We start from the raw sequence: 20,690 nt of genomic DNA, 5'->3' as shown, positions 1-20,690 counted from the left end.
TAACTTGATCATAAGTGGGTGCTGTATTATTAGAGCACTTGAAGGAGGAAATCAAACATGATGTTATTCTTTGAAATCTTCTTAACTCATTTAAAGCAGCCATATTAGCATTAGAATATTAGATACATGTTTGATGCCTTTACATACATATACTTTCAACCCATAGTACACAAAGTTTAGAGTCTGAGTAACGGGAAACTAATACTTAAAAAGACTAGCTTTTAGCTGCTGATACTCCTAGCTAGTAGACTCCAGCCTGATATTCAGGCTCACAGAACTCTCCTCCTAGGTCGTCACAAGCCTCCCCTGGGAATACCCTGTTAGATTTTCCAAGAAAATATCAGATGTTAAAAAATTTAAAAGGTTTTACTATCTGGAGTTGGATTGAGAAAAAGGAAAGGTGGTTTTACGTCTTGGGAGTGTTGTAATCAAGGTACTCTCTGTCGACTGTCTCCTCTGAAACAATCCGTGTTTGACTGCTCTTGAAATCCGGTATAAGTTTGGCTTCTGGATATATTTCAACATCGCAAGCTTCTCCTCCAATGGTCTCACAAGCTTCTGCGGGGAAAACACTGATACATACACTATTTAGCAAACATGATTCTAGTTTGTATCTTATCATAGGGTGCATGAAGTATGGACTTTTTCAGTGTAGCGTTATACTGGATTGATTTACTTACGATGTCTTGGAGTTGTAATCAACGATTGAATTGTTATCCTGTGGTGAAGCAGACACAGAAGACGTCTTGAGTTTATTATTCTTGGAAGATGGTTTTACAGGAGTGAAGATGGAGCTCGCAGCTGATCGTTGATAAGTTATTATGGACTTTTGGCATCTGAAGCTAAAGAAGGGTGATGGCAAAAGGTACGTAGCTGCTGCCGGATGCATTTTTATGTCTTTGTGATTCTTCCGTCTGGTTTTCAGAATTATAATGTGTTATCTGTATTGGCATGGGGCATAGTTGAGATGAATTTATTAGCAACTTGATGGGTTTGTTTCTATTGCATTTTTTACACCTGTGATTGTGAATGTATGGATGTGGTATCAATATTGATAAGATTGGCAGATATTTTTGAACTTAATAGATAAGGTGCAGCATTTAGCTCTTAGTATTTTAAAAGCAACCATATCATCACAGGTACACATTCTAATTTTTGGAAATCTACTTCATAATCTTACTTGCATCTTTTAAGTTTAACCAAAGGTTAAAGTAGATTTTTGGAAAACTTATGGGTCTTTTGGAGACCCATTTTACTGCATCTATGTACTTTAAAGAAATTAAAATTTGACTTTCAAAATTAGCTAACAATTATCATATCTCTAGTATTAAATTAGTAAGGGAGCTGTTGTGATTTGATCGTCGGGGTTTATATTTGTCATATCCTAAATAGTTTAACGGATGTTTTATTACGTACTCATGTCATGGGCACATGATATACGAGAATCAATTTGTTTGGTTCATTTTTTGTAATAGTGATAGACCCCACTGCATTCATATTAACTCAACCAATTAAATGAGTCTAAAATTATAAATTTCAGTGTTTATCGGGTACTAATGAACACACAATAGAAAAACCAATAATCTAATTAAATGAAGTAGTTTTAGGTTCAATTGTTTGCCCTTAAAGTAGGGAGTTATTGTGTTTTAAGAGACATGTCATATTTGGCATTTCATGAATAGTATAATTACAGAAAGGAGTTTAAGGTATTTCATGAATAGTATAATTACAGAAAGGAGTTTAAGGTTCAACTAGCTTTATAGCCCGTGTAATGCACGGGCATGCTCTAGATTGGACGAATCAATATTATTTTAGTTATATTTTATGATAATATTTCATGTTATCCCCTCCGAATGTTGATGGATTTATTTGCGTATATGAGTAGATTTTTATTGTGATGGCATTGGTGCAATAGTGTTTATCTACAATTGACGTAGAGACCAGTGGCATTTCTTGTTTTCCACCGTTAAGGACGATCTATGGAAGTTTTTTAGAAATTTTAGTAATTGTCTAAACTACTGCACGATATAGTTGTTTGTTTACATAAAATTTTATTTTATAATTGTTAATTGAATTTTAGTATTCTTCAATTTTAATTTCTGACCTTAGTAACTATTTTCCCTCTCTCGAAAAATATTAATAAATTCACATCTCTCGACATACTAGGCGTTTTTTGGTTGTATTTCATATGTAAACTTTACCAAGATTATTTATTTTAGTTAATATTATTCGTTCACGCCATGATGACGCCGTAAAATACCTATGTAAACCAACATAATCATATATTTTATGAATTATGAAGACCATAAGTTAAAGGTTTTTTTTGCATAAATTAACACATATATATATATATATAACGGGCCAATCAGGAGCCAACGTGGGTTGTAGACACATGATCCGTTACCTTAACAAGAAACAAAAGACGATGATACAGCCAGATCTTGTCACAATGAGGTGGACAATAAACGGAAACAAAGTTGCGGGACCTCTACCGTGTACCCCTCGGATGCTTGGTAATGTTGTAGAATCTCAAACAACAAGATATAGTGGATTGTGTAAAGTTTTCCAAGGTTTATCCGTTGTTGGTAGTTGCTCCGTTCCGCGGTACAATTATTTGCTGAGCGTGATTGAGAGAGAAAATGAGTATGTGATTAAGTCTTTTCCGGGAGAAGAGAGAGAGAAAAAAAAATAAATGAGGATTATGAAAGTGATGATGAAGAAGATGATCCGTTATTAGATCCCCAAGGTCAAAAACAAAAGGATGTCCCAAAGCGGGTAGATTCAAAAGTGGTATCGAGACGTCAAGTTCAAATAAACAATTTCGAAAGTGCAGTTTTTTGTGGGGCGAGGGAAGAAGGCCATGATAGAAGAAATTATCCCTCGAGATTATTAGGAAAAAAATGATTGTAATTTCTTATCATGTACTTTGAAATATTAATGAATTTTAATTAAATATTTTCAATGTTGTTAATGTTAGTACTTGTTGGCATTATTAATAATCCCAAAAAACGAAGTGACTCCAAAATATTTTTTTAAAAAAAAGTTATTTTTGAATTTTTTTTTCAAAGTTGGGCAGAAAGTTTTCTGTAAAACAGAAATAGTATTATATAAAAAATAAATCATTTGCAAGGGCAGTGACCAATTTGCAAAATTATGTTACCTCCACAATGTTTCATTGCGGGGGTAAACAGAGTTTTGCAGAATTTTGTTATTTTTTATTTGTTATTTGATATAATATTTAATATTATTAATATTTTCAAATATTCAAATATTTTCATTTATTATTAAAAATATTGAATAATTAAAATAAGTAAATATCAAAATATTTTCATTTATTATTATAATATTTATTATTAAATATTTGAATATATTATTTTCATTTTAATGTTTCAATACTTTTAAAATATTAAATATAATATTTAATAATACTATAAAAATATTTTATAGTATTTTTTAATATACAGTCTTTAATCAGAAATATTAAGAATAATTTCTTATTAAATTAATATTTATGTAGATAAAAAAGTATTGATAAATGAATTAATACAGAAAAAGGGCAAAAAAGGAAATGGAGATGTGGGTCACAGTCGCAATGTTTCATTGCGACTATCGCAATGAAACATTGCGGCTGTAGCGGATCTCAGCCTTCCGTTTACATCTTCAATTTGTTGGTTGTAAGGGGTCCCTATCCAACTATGGTTGTGGATAGGGACCCATATATATATATATACATATATATGTGTGTGTATATATATATATATATATATATATATATGAAAGTCCTGAATTTAATTTTTTGTGTGAATATAATAATATTATTTATATATATGTATATATATAATATATACATATATATGTGTGTGTCTATATATATATATATATATGAAAGTGCTGAATTTAATTTTTTTGTGTAAATATATGAGAATATATATATATTATATATATATATATAAATGTGTGTGTATATATATATATGAAAGTCCTGAATTTTATTTTATTTTGTAATATAAGAATATAACACTTAAAGTATGACATGATTATATATATGAAAGTACTGTATTTATGATTAAATTTGCTCAGCGAACCCCGTTACTGTATTAGATATATAATAGATTGCTTACCGTTAAAGGAAATTAACTATATTTTTCTCTATAATTAGTTTAGGGGAGTTAATATGGTTTGATTGGTATTATTCATCCTATGCAGGGTTGATAGTTAGTAGTAGTAGTAGTAGTACTAATAATAATAATAATAATAATAATAATAATAATAATAATAATAATAATAATAATAATAATAATAATAATATAATAATAATAATAATAATAATAATAATAATAATAATAATAATAATAATATAATAATAATAATAATAATAATAATAATAATAATAATAATATAATAATAATAATAATAATAATAATAATAATAATAATATAATAATAATAATAATAATAATAATAATAATAATAATAATAATAATAATAATAATAATAATAATAATAATAATAATAATAATAATAATAATAATAATAATAATAATAATAATAATAATAATAATAATAATAATAATAATAATAATAATAATAATAATAATAATAATAATAATAATAATAATAATAATAATAATATAATAATAATAATAATAATAATAATAATAATAATAATAATAATAATAATAATAATAATAATAATAATAATAATAATAATAATAATAATAATAATAATAATAATAATAATAATAATAATAATATAATAATAATAATAATAATAATAATAATAATAATAATAATAATAATAATAATAATAATAATAATAATAATAATATAATAATAATAATAATAATAATAATAATAATAATAATAATAATAATAATAATAATAATAATAATAATAATAATAATAATAATAATAATAATAATAATAATAATAATAATAATAATAATAATAATAATAATAATAATAATAATAATAATAATAATAATAATAATAATAATAATAATAATAATAATAATAATAATAATAATAATAATAATAATAATAATAATAATAATAATAATAATAATAATAATAATAATAATAATAATAATAATAATAATAATAATAATAATAATAATAATAATAATAATAATAATAATAATAATAATAATAATAATAATAATAATAATAATAATAATAATAATAATAATAATAATAATAATAATAATAATAATAATAATAATAATAATAATAATAATAATAATAATAATAATAATAATTATTATTATTATTATTATTATTATTATTATTATATTATTATAATAATAATTATAATCAAATCTTTTGAAATAGCGATTATGCATATAATTTTTTTGTTGGCTCTTCTGATTTCTCACAAGTATGAAACCTGTCGGCGTCTCTTATTTTTAGGGTGTGTTTCAAAGGACCAAATCGTCCTGATAGTTTCCGGGGGACAATGAGAAGTAGAGTAGTAGTAGAAGGAGTATTATATAATTCCTTCGTCCCTTTCAATTCTTTACATTACATTTTTTAGAGAGTGTTCGACATTAATGAGAATTACATGAGTAGTAGAAGGAGTATTATATACTCTCTTCGTCCCTTTCAATTGTTTACATTTTTTAAAGAGTGTTCGACACGCATTTTAAGGTGCATATAAATTATAATTCTGTAAATTTTTTTTACAATTTTATTTTTCTAAATAAAAATTAAAATATTCAACTTTTATTCCGAAAAAGAAAATTGTAAAAATAAGTTATATAACTATACTTTTTATGCACCTTAAAATGCGTGTCGGACACTTTCTCATAAACGTAAACTATTCAAAAAAAACTGAGGAGTATTAAATTGTGAAGTTGACGACTTGGTGAACAAAAGAATTTGGAGGGGGCATGACAAAGAATCCTTGTTGTAATGCCTTAATCTCAATTCCCATTTTGTATGACATTTCTGGGGCGGACCATAACTAAAAATTAAAATTATCTGTTGGAAAATGATCACTCCTAGTCCTTCCTTTAAATAACTTTACCCACCGGAAAAGCATCAACAAAGAAAAGAGGAGTAATATATGTATCGATAGAAGTTGTAGGGAGATCACATTTTTATTGAAAATCTAGGAAATCATCTATGTTCAATAATTAAAACACCATGAAATATATTATTTTGTGAAGTATGTTCTACAAATTTCACTAATTCATTAAAATTTGTTGAAAATTATTTAAGTTTAATAAGTATAATGTGCATGTTCTTCAATTTGAACAAATGTTCTGCAAATTAAAAATGTTTCGTAAAATAAAACATTTTGTAATGATTTACATGCAATACATACATGATATTTAAGATTTTGAATAAAATAATGATATTTGTAGAACATACTCCCTCAGTCCCTTCCAATTGTTTACAATTTTGAGTAAGTGTCCGGCACGCATTTTAAGATGCATAAAAAATATAGTTATTTAACTTATTTTTACAATTTTCTTTTTCTGAATAAAAGTTGAATGTTTTAATTTTTATTCAGAAAAACAAAATTGTAAAAAAAAATTGCAGAACTATACTTTATATGCACCTTAAAATGCGTGTCGGACACTCTCTGAAAAATGTAAACAATTCAAAGGGACCGAGGGAGTAATTCACAAAATAATACCTTTTGTAATATTTTTATATAAGATTTTAGTTGCAGAACATAAATGATATTCAGTCTCACAAAAAGATGGCCGACATGAAACTTGACTCTATATATATTACCCCTGGTTTAGTTCTGCAACGGAGTACAAATCTCACTGCATTTTCTTCTCTTCCACATCCACCGCCCCCCAACCCCATATGGTACAACAAAATGACTCGTTCGTTTCGTTTTTTTATTATATTAACACAAAAGGGACTGCTTTTAAAGTACAATAATACACAAACCCCACCCATCATGACAACAAACAAAGCTTTCTTTTCCCATGGCCCTTGATATGCTTTTCAAGTTTACAGAAAACACAAAATTTTTAATTAAAAATGTTCTCCATCTACACTCCTATAACCACTTTCCACATAACATTCATCATCAGACACATTAGATTAGAAATACATATAAGAAATTGCTGACTATTAAAATGACTACCACAAACAGGGCCACGAACTTGTAGCAATTAAAACCATCACTTATTCTTACATCAGCATCCGGAAATGTACGCTGCTCCCTGTTGAACTGCCGAACCATTTTCGGTTGCTTCCACGGCAAACCCAAGCAGGTTTTTATACAACTGCATATGGGAGCCACGAGAACAACCGAAACCTTTGGCCACCACCTTTGCAAAATATGAAGGATGATTAACTCATTGTTTTTTTTACATTTTCTGGTCAGTTGAAGGAATAGCCTAACTTTGTCAGAAACTGTGCAGTTGGGTAAGCATTGGAACAAGCTCATCACTAGAAGGACGATCTGCAGGCAAATCAGATTGGCAGACAACGGCAATTCTTAGTGCCATTAGCATCTCATCTTCCTCTACCTCTTCCCCAATTATACTTTTATCTAGTGCTTCCCGAGCTTCCCCGGCTTCTTGAACTTGATGAAGCCACCTTCCCAGATTTCCTCCAGTTGATATTTCCTCAAAGGAAGGATCCAACGGATCTCTACCTGTTAGAAGAACGCCTAATATAACCCCGAAGCTAAAGATATCACTCTTATCACTGTACCTACTGCAAACGAAATGATAAGAAATATATTGTCAAGAACCCTTAATTTAGTAAAATAAAAGCATGTCAAATGACAACAAAGTAGAAAATCTTGCAGAGAACTTTAGAAAATCAAGAGCAAACAAAAACAGATTAATCTATCAGATACATACAATACAAGCATCTCTATCCCACCCTTTTGTGTGACACTTGCTTCTCAAGGTGTCCTAATGTGCTCGGTATCCCAAACTTATAATAGGAAAATAAGCTAAGCCAAGTAAGTGAGGCTTTGATGACTACACAAAAATTGTGCATTGCATAGGCCTTTATGCACACCAATCATATAAGTAGCACAAATTATATCTCCAATCAGTGCAGAAAGTAAACCAATGAAACTTAGGTCACGGTTTGGTTCTATCAATTCATGATAATTTGCTTGAAATCATAAAACATGTCGACCAATAAACAATAGTTTATGACATAAATGAAAGGGTAACTAGATACTAGAACAAGAGAAGATAGAAGTAATATCAAAGGTAGTTAGGAAAGCCTTGCACATTTACATACTCCAATGAGCATATGGTACTTGTCATTTTTCCTTCATATGATGACACATGCAGCAGCATCTCACCTCCACCAGCTAATTGCAGTTCTATTATAATGAGAAAATCTCAATCTTATGCTCCCATGCCACAACTCATTTGTAACAAAATTTTGTTCAAAGAGAGTCCATTGCAGCATCTCACCACCACCAACTAACTGCAGCTCTATTAGAATAGTAAAACCTCAATCCTATCATCCGATTCCACTAAAGAGTCATTTGGAGCAAGTTTTTGTTCAAAGGGAGCCCACAATAACATGCCATTAATTCTATTAAAAAATTTGCATATATAAAGGCTGAAGAGGAGCAAATATACATGCTTCAAACAATATATTTTTGGCACATCAACTTCAAGACAAGGCATACATCCCTCCCCTGTTTTTTTTTAAAAAACAATTTCATATCAAGATCTCACTATACCAGTTGAAAGTTTTATTGCACAAGGTCTTTAAACCATCTAAATTTTGAGAGTGAGTACCTGCAGTTCTGCAAACATTCAGGAGCATTATATGGTGATGCAACTCCATCTGTATTAGGCATGAGTTTGGCCAGTCCACAATCTGCCATTCTCGGTTCAAACTCCGCATTTAACATCACATTTGAAGGCTTCAAGTTGTAGTGCATAATCTTAGGAATACAAGTAAAATGAAGATACTGAAGCCCCTTAACAATCCCAACAGCAATTCGAAGACGGGCATCCCAGTTGAGGTTCAACTGATTTTCCCTCACCTTGTTCATGGCATCCCTAAGGCTCCCAGTGGGCACATAATCATAAACAAGAGAAAATCTATTATCAGATTCACGAACATAAGCACGTAGGCTCATCAAATTGCGATGCCTTAGGGTAGCAAGTAGTTGAAGCTCCTGCTGTATCTTTCTCTTGGTGTGAACATCCTTAAAAGGAGGGCCATTACAATTAGTGTGAGCATTAGAAAAGGGCTGAAGCCTCTTGACGGCAATGTTGAGGCCATTGTCAAGAACAGTTCTGTAGTAGCTGCCATTGGGACTGGAGCCAAGCAAGTGATTTTCATTAGCCAAGGCAGATTGTAGACTCTTGGGAGTGATTTTAGGGGAAAACACAACTGGGCCTTTTAGAATTGGTGTCCTATTGATATATCGAATAAAGCAACGGAGCAAGCAAGCAAAAAGAATGGCGCAAACAAATCCTGTTATGACCCCAAACAGAATGCTGAGGATTATCCTTTGACGCCTGTCCATGGCGGATAATAATGCTCCCCCGCCCTTGCACACGAGTCTTGAATAAGCAAATACAAAGAGTGAACAACAAAAAGACAGGGTACAACTACAAGGAAGGTAAATCAAGATATGTAGAGCAGATAGCTCAAATTATAGACATCACTTAATAACTTAAGGTAGAAATGAAGCAGTTTAGTAGGCATTACATAAAGGCAGCTGAGCTGATGAGACCAACACAAAAACAAGTTGTAATATGTTGAAAAGAATCCATAAAACACTCTACCAATGAACTAAAAAGAGAGGAGGATAAATTTACATATAAACAAGTTACAAGTGTTAAAGAGTTGAAAAGGACAGAAAATACACTAGAGTTTTTTTTTTTAAAGTGAATTAGAGGAGATTGCTACACTACTAGCTTATGGCAAACAAGGGGGGTTTGGGGTTTTAGAAGCAAAATGGGATGAATAATAATAGTATCTACTTGATAGACTTACATACATACATGTGCACACACATGACATAACAACAGACAAACAGAAAGAGATAGAGAACCCAGTTAGGGCTTTGTATGTTGTGATTTAATAAATGAGAAACTAAAATAAATGTAAAAAAAGAAGAAGTATAAATGAGTTTATATAAAGCTATTTATAGTCTAATACTCATTCTTGGGAATGTTAATGTAGTACAAAACATATATTGCGTCATTTCCACTTGCTATATTCAAGACTATACATGTATACTACATGAAGGGGGGAGAGAGAGAAAGAGAGATAGAGACCTTTGTATTGTACTGTGCCCCTGGAATTTGCTTTAACACCTCTCCATCTCTGTGTGTTTAGAAACTCAATGAAGCGTAGTAGGAAGTAGAGAAACGGGAAAATGAAAAGAAATGAGAAAACTAAAAGAGTTTTGTCAATTGGTAAGTATGTAGGGTGTGTACGTATGACTGACTCTACGTGTACATATAATGTAATGTCGTGGGGGTAGAGATTAGACTATTGCTTTCCCCTTTGCTTTCCTTTTGGGTTCGACCTCCCGCCTTTGTGCAGACACTGTGGGGTCCACAATCTGACACTTCTCCTCGCCCTTCACCTCTGTCCTCACCCTTTTCTACCCATTTCCAAGAGTGGTTTAGGACATCTTCAACGGAGATAACTAAAATGTTTAGTTAAAATAATATAAATTAATGGTTATCTTGTATCCCAACCGTGTTAGTTATAATGGTTAGCTATACTTTAAAAATAATATTTTATTATTATTATGAAAAGAAAATGAAGAAATGATGAGTTTGGATGTGTTTTAGAAGATATCTATATTTCATCCATGTTTCAACAAATTTGGAAGACCAAACATGATAGTTATAATTATAGCTAACAAGACTTGATGGTTGGAGCGACATTTTTCTATTGGATAGCTATATTTTCCCGCCATGTAGGCAATATAGGGTTGGAGATGTTGTTATTGGCCTAAAATTGGACCGATTTCGGTCCAAATCTACTCAACAATGGTTCAGATTTAGGTCGGTGAATAATACACTATTCACCGGCCTAAATCTTTTTAATAATAAAATATTATCTTTTATGTTTTATATATTCGTTAGTTTGTTGATTGAATGTTATTATATACTCGCTATGTCCCGTTCATTTTTATACACTTTACTTTTCGGGATGTCACATTCAATTGTAAACATTTCAAACATACCAAAAATAGTAAAAAAATTATAATATAAAATTAACTACACCACTTACCTCCACTACTTTCTTCCACTATACTAATTTTATATATTAAATATTGATTGACCCCACCACTTTACCCATTTTTCTTACTTTTTCTCTCAACATTCCACTTTTTCTTAACTTCTGTGCCCAGATCAAATGTATAGTTCTCAATGGTACGGAAGGAGTATATATTAAGTAATTTTTAATTATATTTTTTAATTTTCACTTATATATAATAATTATTTAACAAAAATATATTAAACAAGTTTTTTTTTCATTTTCCTCGTTTAAGTGTAATATTTTTTTAATTTAATAAATTTATTAATTTTGAAATTAATATAATTTTATTCATTTCGCGTCCAATTGAATTAATATGTATGTGAATTAGTATAAACACATTAAAATAATAATATATAAATATTTGAAAAAATAATACAACTGTAACTTTAATGGACACGGCCTGAGGGGTGTGCGAAATTTTATAGGGCACAATTTTTAGATGTATGCATGTATTTATATGTGTATTATTTCTAAAAAATTGAAAAAAAAATTAGCAAAAGTTTACCCGGGAAAAAAATGTGTAAAAGGTTCAAATTTGTAAATACTTATAAATTATTATCTTGAGCAAGACTAAAAAGAATTTACATCTATTATATATATAATAGAGCAAGTGGGGGTTTCAATGAGACAATTTAATCAAGTAAAATGACTTTTATACCCCCTAAGATGTAAAAAGACATTTTAACCCCATCCTATTTATTCCGTATTAACACCTCCATTATTATAAGATATTTAATTCTCTACGTATTAATAACTATTTTTTATTAAAACATACTTAATAGCTAATTAATCTATTAACTACTATATATGTTTATATAATACAACAACAAGCGAGTTTGTTGAGTAAATTAATTTATATGACTATTATGCCCCTACTTAATATCTATATAAAATTTATTTTATATTTATTCTCACAATTAATATTTATTAGTTGACTATTAATACTTATATAATATTTGTTGCTCATAATTAATATATATTAATTGACGCATCATTAATATCCTTCACTATTGTGTACTTTATATATACATTAACGTAAATGCAAAATTTATTTAACTAAATAATCATTTGTTAAAATTTATTAATTTTACATGATTAGTATACACATATACATATTCATATATACATAGAGATACACACACACACATGTATATGTACTTATTCGAATCAGACTAGCATTTTAAAAGCGAATACTCGAATTGAATACTCGATCGAGCTTCTAATTTTTACTCATCAATCACATTTTTGACACAAAAAATAATATAACTGCAATTATAATATAAACATATAAAATAATCTAAAAAAATCAACGAATTATACATATTTTCATGTCCGTTCATAATTTAATGATATTTATTTCACATTTATTCTTTTAATTAATGCACCATTAATATTTATATTTTTAAATATCACCGAAATATATATCAAAAACTACTTATTTTGATTTAGATTTATGTTTGAGTAATAAGTCCATATATACATATATTTTGTCAATAATATTATTCATAATAATATATCATCCAATACTTATACGTGAGAAACATATCAAACATAAACCTAATTCAAATTAATTACTTTTTGATATTTCAGTGATATTTAAAATTCTAAATATTAACATTTATAATTCACGTATTCATATTATAAATTTGATAATTAATAACATATGAGTTAGATGTCAACTGAAAAACTACATATCGAGCATACATATGTGCATTGAACTATTTATGCATCTAATTAGATAAATTATATATATTATTGTCAATTTAACTATTATATTTTTATGGTACAAATAAATTCGAATTTAGACAAAGATTAAGGAACTTTCATGTGTATATATATATATAATTACAATTCAAACTTGTATTGACACTAAGTGTTGTATCACTAATCAATCTCATTTTTAACACATCAAATACATAAAATATTTTTATTCACATTTAACATACAAACAAATTGAATAATTATGAACAAATCAATATTTTATACATATTCAGAGAATGTCCGTGCATCACACCGGCTAAAGATTGTGTTATGTATAAGTAATCGACCTCCAAGTTATCTTGTTCTTATTTTCTTTAATCGTCCAAAGTGAGTTATATTCCATTCTATTTCTCATGTGTTATTTTCTTTGAAATGTATGGTAGAAAATGAATACAGACACACATATAATTTTTGGCTTATAGCCTTCATTAAACATATGATCGTGTTGGTTTATATTGATGTTTAATTGCGACTTTACACATCACAACTTGAAAGAATGACAACGACTAAAGCAGATAATTTTAGTAATGTTTTTGTATCAAATGAAACCAGAAGAAGCCTAACATGTTCAGAACTATGTATTTGTTAATATTGAATAAGAGATGTGAAAAGTTATTGAGGTCAAGAATAAATATTCAAATAACAATCAAAAATAAAATTATAAATGTACAAACTACTACATTTTGCAGTATTCTCAAATAAGCACAAACACTTTTACAGAAACCCCCATGGATCATCTTTAGCAGTGGACAACTAGAAATACCACAAACATTTTTAAAACAACCCACATGGATTGCCATCAGCAGTGGACAACAAGAAATACCACTTCTGACCTATATTATTTCAGTCAAATTTTCAAGAATACGTTCAACCCAAATATCACCACATCCAAAAAATAACTCATATATATTCAAACAAATACGTACTCAATCCACCGGGCAACGACATGCATATACTGTTAATAATTGTAATTAAAACAAATAATCGCAACAACATTGTAATCATACCACAAATACTCATGCTCATATACACAAATAAATATATCATTTATCCATCGGAAAATAACATAAATATACCGTTAACAATTACAATTATCGGACTATCCAATTCAAGAGATAACCCCGTTTTTAAATTTCAATAACTACCAAGATAACTACCTTCGTGATACATCATACTTCACATAATTTTAAAATTTTAATTCATTGTTTTTCTAACCATACATACAAATCAGTATGTCCTTAATCATTTTTTCTCAATCATGAAAATCACTATTATTACGTTTATGATGAAGAGAAAAGTATGTAAAACTATGTATTATGATGAAAAAATGAAGAAGACATGATAGAGGAATTAATCTAGAATAGATATGAATATATTGAAAAACTTAATCATGAAGCAACTATGTTACAAGGGTATTTATACTAATCTGCTAAAACATTACATACAAGATGTTATATCTAATTCTTCTAACTAACAACTGTAACAACTGTCATTCTGAATATAAGCTATTTATATCCTATCATGAGCTTATGTGGCAATTCTCTCTTAATAGAAGCCATATGTATTGATTCTATATTATCATCAGCCCTTCCTTTCGATGATACTGAGATATCCCCTCCACAGATTGGAGACAGAGAGGAACAAAGTCCCAATTTGGACAAGAAAAACCAATGCAGCATCTTGCCAAGTTCTTTTGTTAAGATATCAGCAACATTGTCTTTAGTATGAACTTTATGCACCGTAATCAATCCATAATGAATCTTCTCACAGATAAAATGATAATCAAGCTCAACATGTTTAGTTTGAGCATGATATACAGGATTTGCAGTTAGATCTATTGCTGCTTTGTTATCACAGTAAATAGGCAAAGGTCCTGAAGGTACCAAAAGAAATTCCTTTAGCAAATTAAAAATCCAAAGTACTTCACATGAAGCATCTGCAAGGGCTCTGTACTCTGCTTCTGCTGAGCTCCTTGAAGTAACATGTTATTATTGCTGCTTTGTTATCACAGTAAATAGGCAAAGGTCCTGAAGGTACCAAAAGAAATTCCTTTAGCAAATTAAAAATCTAAAGTACTTCACATGAAGCATCTGCAAGGGCTCTGTACTCCGCTTCTGCTGAGCTCCTTGAAGTAACATGTTGTTTTTTTGATCGCCATGAAACAACAACAGGTCCTAAGAACAAACAGTATCCACCAACAGATCTCCTATCATTAGGATTTCCTCCCCAATCACTGTCACTAAACATTTTCAATTCTAAAGAATTATCTTATGGAAACAGTAAACCATGCCCCCATAGTATATTTGAGGTATCTAAGAACTCTGATGGCTGCTTGCACATGTTTAACTCTAGGAGCATGCATAAACTGACTCAACAAATGCACTGAAAAGGATATGTCAGGTCTGCAAAAAATGAGATAAAGTAATTTACCAACCCAAGCTCTATAACTGGTGGGATCATCAATTAATTCCCCAGATTTGTTATCATCATATAGTTTTAAATGTGGATCTAAGGGCACTGATAGGGGTTTACAATCCATAACATCGGCTGCTTTAAGAAGATCAACAATAAACTTTTGATGAGTAACCAAGATCCCCTGATCATTTCTAGATACTTCAAGACCTAGATAGTATTTAATTCCCCCTAGATTTTTAATACCAAACTTGTTGTCCAGAAGTGCTTTCAAAGCATCAATATGTACAAGACTACTTCCTGTGATCAATATGTCATCTACATAAATGACTACAACAATGAAAACAGAATCTTTATTGTAAGTAAAAAGAGAATAATCAGAAAGAGACTGTTTATATCCAGCATCTATCAAATAAACAATCAATTTATAAAACCATTCTCTAGATGCTTGTTTCAACCCATAAATTGACTTGATAAGCTTACACACCAAAGTTTTAGTAGTAACATTACTGAAATATCCCAAAGGAAATTGCATATAAACCTCTTCTTTAAATTCTCAATGCAAAAAAGCATTATTCACATCCAGTTGTTCAACTACCTAATTTCGAGCTGCAGTAATAGCCAACAAACATCTCACAATAACCATCTTAACTACAGGTGAGAAAGTATCATGATAATCAATTCCTGCTGTTTGAGTCTACCCTTTAGCCACAAGTCTGGCTTTATACCTCTCTATTTGCCCATTAGCATGATATTTGATTTTATATACCCATCTACATCCAATAGCCTTTTTTCTAGCTGATAAAGGTGTACAAACCCATGTATTATTCAGTTCTAGAGCTGACAATTCTTTTTGCATTGCCTCAATCCATTTAGGATCATGAATTTCCTGATAAAAGTGTTTTAGTTCATAAACAGATTGAACAATGGCTGTAAAGACTTGAGGGTATAAAAAAAGAAGTTGAATGTTTATAGGGAACTAAAGTTTGGTTAACAGAAGATGAGGTATTAGGATTTTGAGAAACATGGGTAACTACATAATCTTTCCACCAACCAGGTCTATTTATTTGTCTAGAAGATTGTCTAGGTGGTAAAGGTGGTACAACAACATTGTCAGTAATATTACTATGAGATGTGGAATCAGGAGAAACACCAATATGAGAAGTATCTTCTAAAGAAAGATCAAAAGGAATACCTGAAGTTGTAGATGGTGAAGATGAAGCAATATATAAGTGATTTCGTGAAGTAACAGGAGAATGGTTGGGTGAAACAGATGAATCAGAAGGAATAACAGAGATCCAATCAAGAAAAGAATAAGGGTCTGGTTTTGCTTTAGAAGAAGAAACAGTCATGGATTTCTGAAAATAAGGGAAAATATTTTCATGAAAGACCACATGTCTGCTAACAAAAAAGGAATGATTATTAAGATTGAACAACTTATAACCTTTCTGAGCATGAGGATAACCAACAAAAATAGATTTAACAGCTCTAGGAGCAAGCTTATCTGTGTCATGAATTGATGCATTGAACAGACATCCAAAAGCCTTAAGGAAATTATAATCAGGTTCGGATTTATATAAAACTTCAAAAGGAGTTTTATAAGAAAGAACTGGATTTGAAAACCTATTTATAAGGTAAATAGCTGTAAAACACACTCACCCCAGTAAGTTGGTGATAAACCAGATTGAAACCTCAAGCCCCTAGCTATTTCAAGTATGTGTTTGTGTTTCCTTTCAACTCTAGAGTTTTGCTGAGGAGTGTAAGGACAAGAAGATTGATGAGTGATTCCCAAATCAGAGAGAAAAGTGGAAAATTGAGAGTTAAAAAACTATGTCCCATTATCAGTTCTGATGGACTGAATATCAGTATTAAAATGGTTTTTAACATGAGCAACAAATGTTCTAAAAATCTGAAACATATGTTGTTTAGTTGGCATCAGAAAACCCCAAGTAGTCCTTGAATGGTCATCTACTAAGGTTAAAAAATATCTGCAACCAGTAGTAGTTTGAACATGATAAGGACCCCAAAGATCCATATGTACTAAGGAAAACGCAGTAGTAGCATGAGAATGACTAAATTTAAAAAATGGAAGCCTGCATTGTTTAGATAGAGGACAAACATGACAATCTGCAGTACAAGTAATATCATACTTTATATCAGGAATATGTTTTATAACATGAGGAGAAGCATGTCCCAGCCTTAAATGCCATAACTTATATATTGGCATGACAGAAGTATTGCTTACAAAAACTGAAGGTAAAACAGTATTTGATTAACAAACGGGTGATACACTTGGAACTGAAGAAGAAGTGTCCACAGATTGAAAGTAATAGAGACCATTCTGTTCTCTACCAGTAGCTAGAGTAATCTGATGGCTCTAGTCCTGAAATAGACATTGAGATTGAGAGAAAAACACAACACAAGCAGGAAAATCTTGTGTTAGTTTAGAAATTGACAACATGTTGCAAGAAAATTCAGGAACAAAAAGCACATCAGTCAATGTAATGTGTGAATTAATAACAACATTTCCAGTATATTTTACCAAAATTAATTATTTATTTGGTAAAGCAACATGGAAAAATGATTGAAGAAGTGTGATATTAGAGAAAAGATTTTTATTACAGAACATATGGCTGGAAGCACCAGTATCTATGATCCACATACTATTTGTATCAGGAGAAATGGAGGCAGTGAAACAATAAACCATACCTGCCATAGTCACATTCTTATCATCAGAATTTGAAGAAGAAACAGTGGGATACTGAGATTTATTTGCCATCATCTGTTGCATCATAAGATTCATGTTAGCCATTTGTTGTTGTAATTGCTCAAAAGATGAATTCTGAGAAGCATTGAAAGTCTGATCTCTCATAGGCTGCACACCAGCTTGCATAGCTCCTTGTATAACACCTTGTGTACCTCCTTGTGTAACAGGAAATGGTCTAAAACTAATATGTGGAGAAGGTTGAAAAGCTTGATTCTGAGCATTAGATACAAATCTTCCCCTTCCTCTATTCTTTGGATAACCAATCAACTTGAAACACTGCTCCCTGAGATGACCTTCCTTATTACAGTAGGAACATTTGAGTCCTGATTTAGGATTATAAGGCCTATTGAAAGTTTATCCATTGTCAGGAGGACCTAAAGCTGGTTTGGACTGATTTGGTTGATCAGACTTAACAGAAGCACTGAATGAAGGTGGAGGCATATATCCTTGTTTCTGCTTCTCATCTTGCTTGATAAGAGAAAAAGCTCGAGTCACAGATGGAAGAGGATCCATCATAAGAATCTGACCTCTTGCTGCTGCATAAGACTCATGTAGCCCCATAAGGAACTGAATCAGCCTTTTTCTCTGCTCCCTATCTTCCTGAAATTTATGTGCTCCACAAGTGCACTTACATTTACAAGCAACAATAGGTTCCAAGGCAATGTATTCATCCCGAAGGTTCTTCAACTTATGATAATACAACTCAACAGATTTGTTACCTTGATCAAAAGTATGAATGTCCTTTAAGACTTGATAAACTCGATGTCCATTGACACTAGAAAATTGTTCATGTAACTCTTCCCAAACTTCTTGAGCAGAATTAACAAAATCCATGCCATTACTAATCTCATCAGAAATTGTATTTAGAATCCAACTGATTACCATGTCATTTACCCTATCCCAGTGAGCCTTAAGAGGAGAATCATCATCTGGCTTAGAAACGGTACCAGTAACAATACCTAATTTGTTCTTAGCTGATAAAGCAATAGAAATTAATCTTTTACAGGGACCAAAATTCTCTGTGCCAGTCAACTTTTTTGATATCAAAATTAAGCCAGGATGATCTATGTTTTGTAAAAATAATGGATGAAGATTAGACTCAATTGAGATTTCACCAGAAGTAGTATGTTTAGGTGGAGTAGAAGTAATAGAAGTATCAGCTTGATCAGTAGAGGTTTGGCCATGAGTATTAGTACTATTCGTCAATATATTTGCGTAACTAATCTTTTTAGTATGATGTGTAGATCTCATTCTCACGAATTTTGACCTAATTGAAGATTTTACAACTCCAAAAACACACAATCCGTACACAAAAACATGATGAATATGAGAAAAAGAAGATTAAACCTGATTTGTAGCTAAAAAAGATGTGAAAACAACAAGAACATCTCGATTCTGCAATTCGTGCTTTGAATCTCTATGCTCTGATACCATATTACGTTTATGATAAACATAAAAGTATGTAAAACTATGTATTATGATGAAGAAATGAAGAAGACATGATAGAGGAACTAAACTAGAATAGATCTGAATATATTGAAAAACTTAATCATGAAGCAAGTATGTTACAAGGGTATTTATACTAATCTGCTAAAACATTACATACAAGATGCTATATCTAATTCTTCTAACTAACATCTGTAACAGCTGTCATTCTGAATATAAGCTATTTATATTTTTTCCAGATCATTTGATTGATATATTGTTTTAGACCAACTGATTTATTAACAATTTTCGCGTTTCTGCAATAGTTCCGGTTCATCTTCCTACTCCTTCTTCCACCCCAAACTAGTATGTCCTTGATCAGTTCTATAATTCTGATACAGCATAATAGGTATACCATATTTATAATGTGGTTTTTAGATTTAAAAAAAGGCAAGGTGAACCAAAATAGCATATTGGTCGGAGACAATAAATGAACACAGACAACTCTAGAAGCCCTCTATTTTTCAACGATATCGCCCTTTGGTTGCCAACGAGAACGAAAATCGCAATCTTTCATGCTCATCACATTTTGGTTTGCTAATTACACAAACTTATTTTTGTTACATGTTTTTGGATCTTATGCAATTTAAATTAATTATTTTTATAATTCCCCATATGTTTGTTAATAACTACACGAAGAACAATTTTTAAAATTTAATTCAGTTTGTGATTTAAAGAATTATATATGTGTTGTCAGTTATAGTTGTGAAGTTTATAATAAAATTGTTTGAAATGGTATTGGTTTGGTTTTTCCTAATCAATTAAGACTTTTGAAAGATGTGTGGCATTGATCATACGTGATGTTATATAAATTTGGTAAAAAAGAGACATACCTCTCATAATTTGACCCTTATTGTGTTTGAATTTTTAGAGTGTACCGTGTCGCCAACAAGTATTCCCACTCCATCTCAACCAACTGGAATATCCCAACTTTAAAATTCTGTAGCATTTCAAAATTATTGTTAGGACGAAAACACGCGCTAATATTCACGCAAGTATACGCGATCGCAAGTAATATAGAATTATTTCTA

General features: G+C 30.3%; 3 protein-coding genes across 3 annotated transcripts; all 3 read right to left on the bottom strand.

Annotated features, from left to right (window-relative positions):
* Nucleotides 1–86: 86 nt before the first annotated feature.
* Nucleotides 87–1,021, bottom strand: LOC141659087 (light-regulated protein, chloroplastic). The gene is made up of 3 exons (XM_074465822.1): nt 681–1,021; nt 411–572; nt 87–317 (listed from the first exon to the last, which is right to left on the bottom strand). Exons 1-3 carry the CDS (start codon nt 887–889, stop codon nt 242–244), a joined length of 447 nt encoding a protein of 148 aa, XP_074321923.1. The 5' UTR covers nt 890–1,021; the 3' UTR covers nt 87–241.
* Nucleotides 1,022–6,932: 5,911 nt separating this feature from the next.
* On the bottom strand, nt 6,933–10,420 carry LOC141659085 (inactive leucine-rich repeat receptor-like protein kinase CORYNE). Its single transcript, XM_074465817.1, has 3 exons — nt 10,235–10,420; nt 8,738–9,514; nt 6,933–7,682 (listed from the first exon to the last, which is right to left on the bottom strand). Exons 2-3 carry the CDS (start codon nt 9,475–9,477, stop codon nt 7,370–7,372), a joined length of 1,053 nt encoding a protein of 350 aa, XP_074321918.1. The 5' UTR covers nt 9,478–9,514; nt 10,235–10,420; the 3' UTR covers nt 6,933–7,369.
* An 8,108-nt stretch (nt 10,421–18,528) lies between these two features.
* Nucleotides 18,529–19,425, bottom strand: LOC141660999 (uncharacterized). Its single transcript, XM_074467980.1, has one exon. The coding sequence runs from the start codon at nt 19,423–19,425 to the stop codon at nt 18,529–18,531; it is 897 nt and encodes a 298-aa protein (XP_074324081.1).
* Nucleotides 19,426–20,690: the final 1,265 nt, after the last annotated feature.

The sequence above is a fragment of the Apium graveolens genome, chromosome 5 (genome assembly GCF_009905375.1).
Source record: "Apium graveolens cultivar Ventura chromosome 5, ASM990537v1, whole genome shotgun sequence".
Taxonomy (NCBI): Eukaryota; Viridiplantae; Streptophyta; class Magnoliopsida; order Apiales; family Apiaceae; genus Apium; species Apium graveolens.
This window is presented reverse-complemented; position numbering and strand designations above follow the sequence as displayed.

Coding starts and splice junctions, on each gene's coding strand:
- LOC141659087 (XM_074465822.1), bottom strand. CDS start 889: ATGCATCCGGCAGCAGCTACGTACCTTTTGCCATCACCCTTCTTTAGC. Junction 573..680: donor GATTACAACTCCAAGACATC/GTAAGTAAATCA, acceptor TGTATGTATCAG/TGTTTTCCCCGCAGAAGCTT. Junction 318..410: donor GATTACAACACTCCCAAGAC/GTAAAACCACCT, acceptor AAAATCTAACAG/GGTATTCCCAGGGGAGGCTT.
- LOC141659085 (XM_074465817.1), bottom strand. CDS start 9,477: ATGGACAGGCGTCAAAGGATAATCCTCAGCATTCTGTTTGGGGTCATA. Junction 7,683..8,737: donor GAATGTTTGCAGAACTGCAG/GTACTCACTCTC, acceptor TTTCGTTTGCAG/TAGGTACAGTGATAAGAGTG.
- LOC141660999 (XM_074467980.1), bottom strand. CDS start 19,425: ATGAGATCTACACATCATACTAAAAAGATTAGTTACGCAAATATATTG.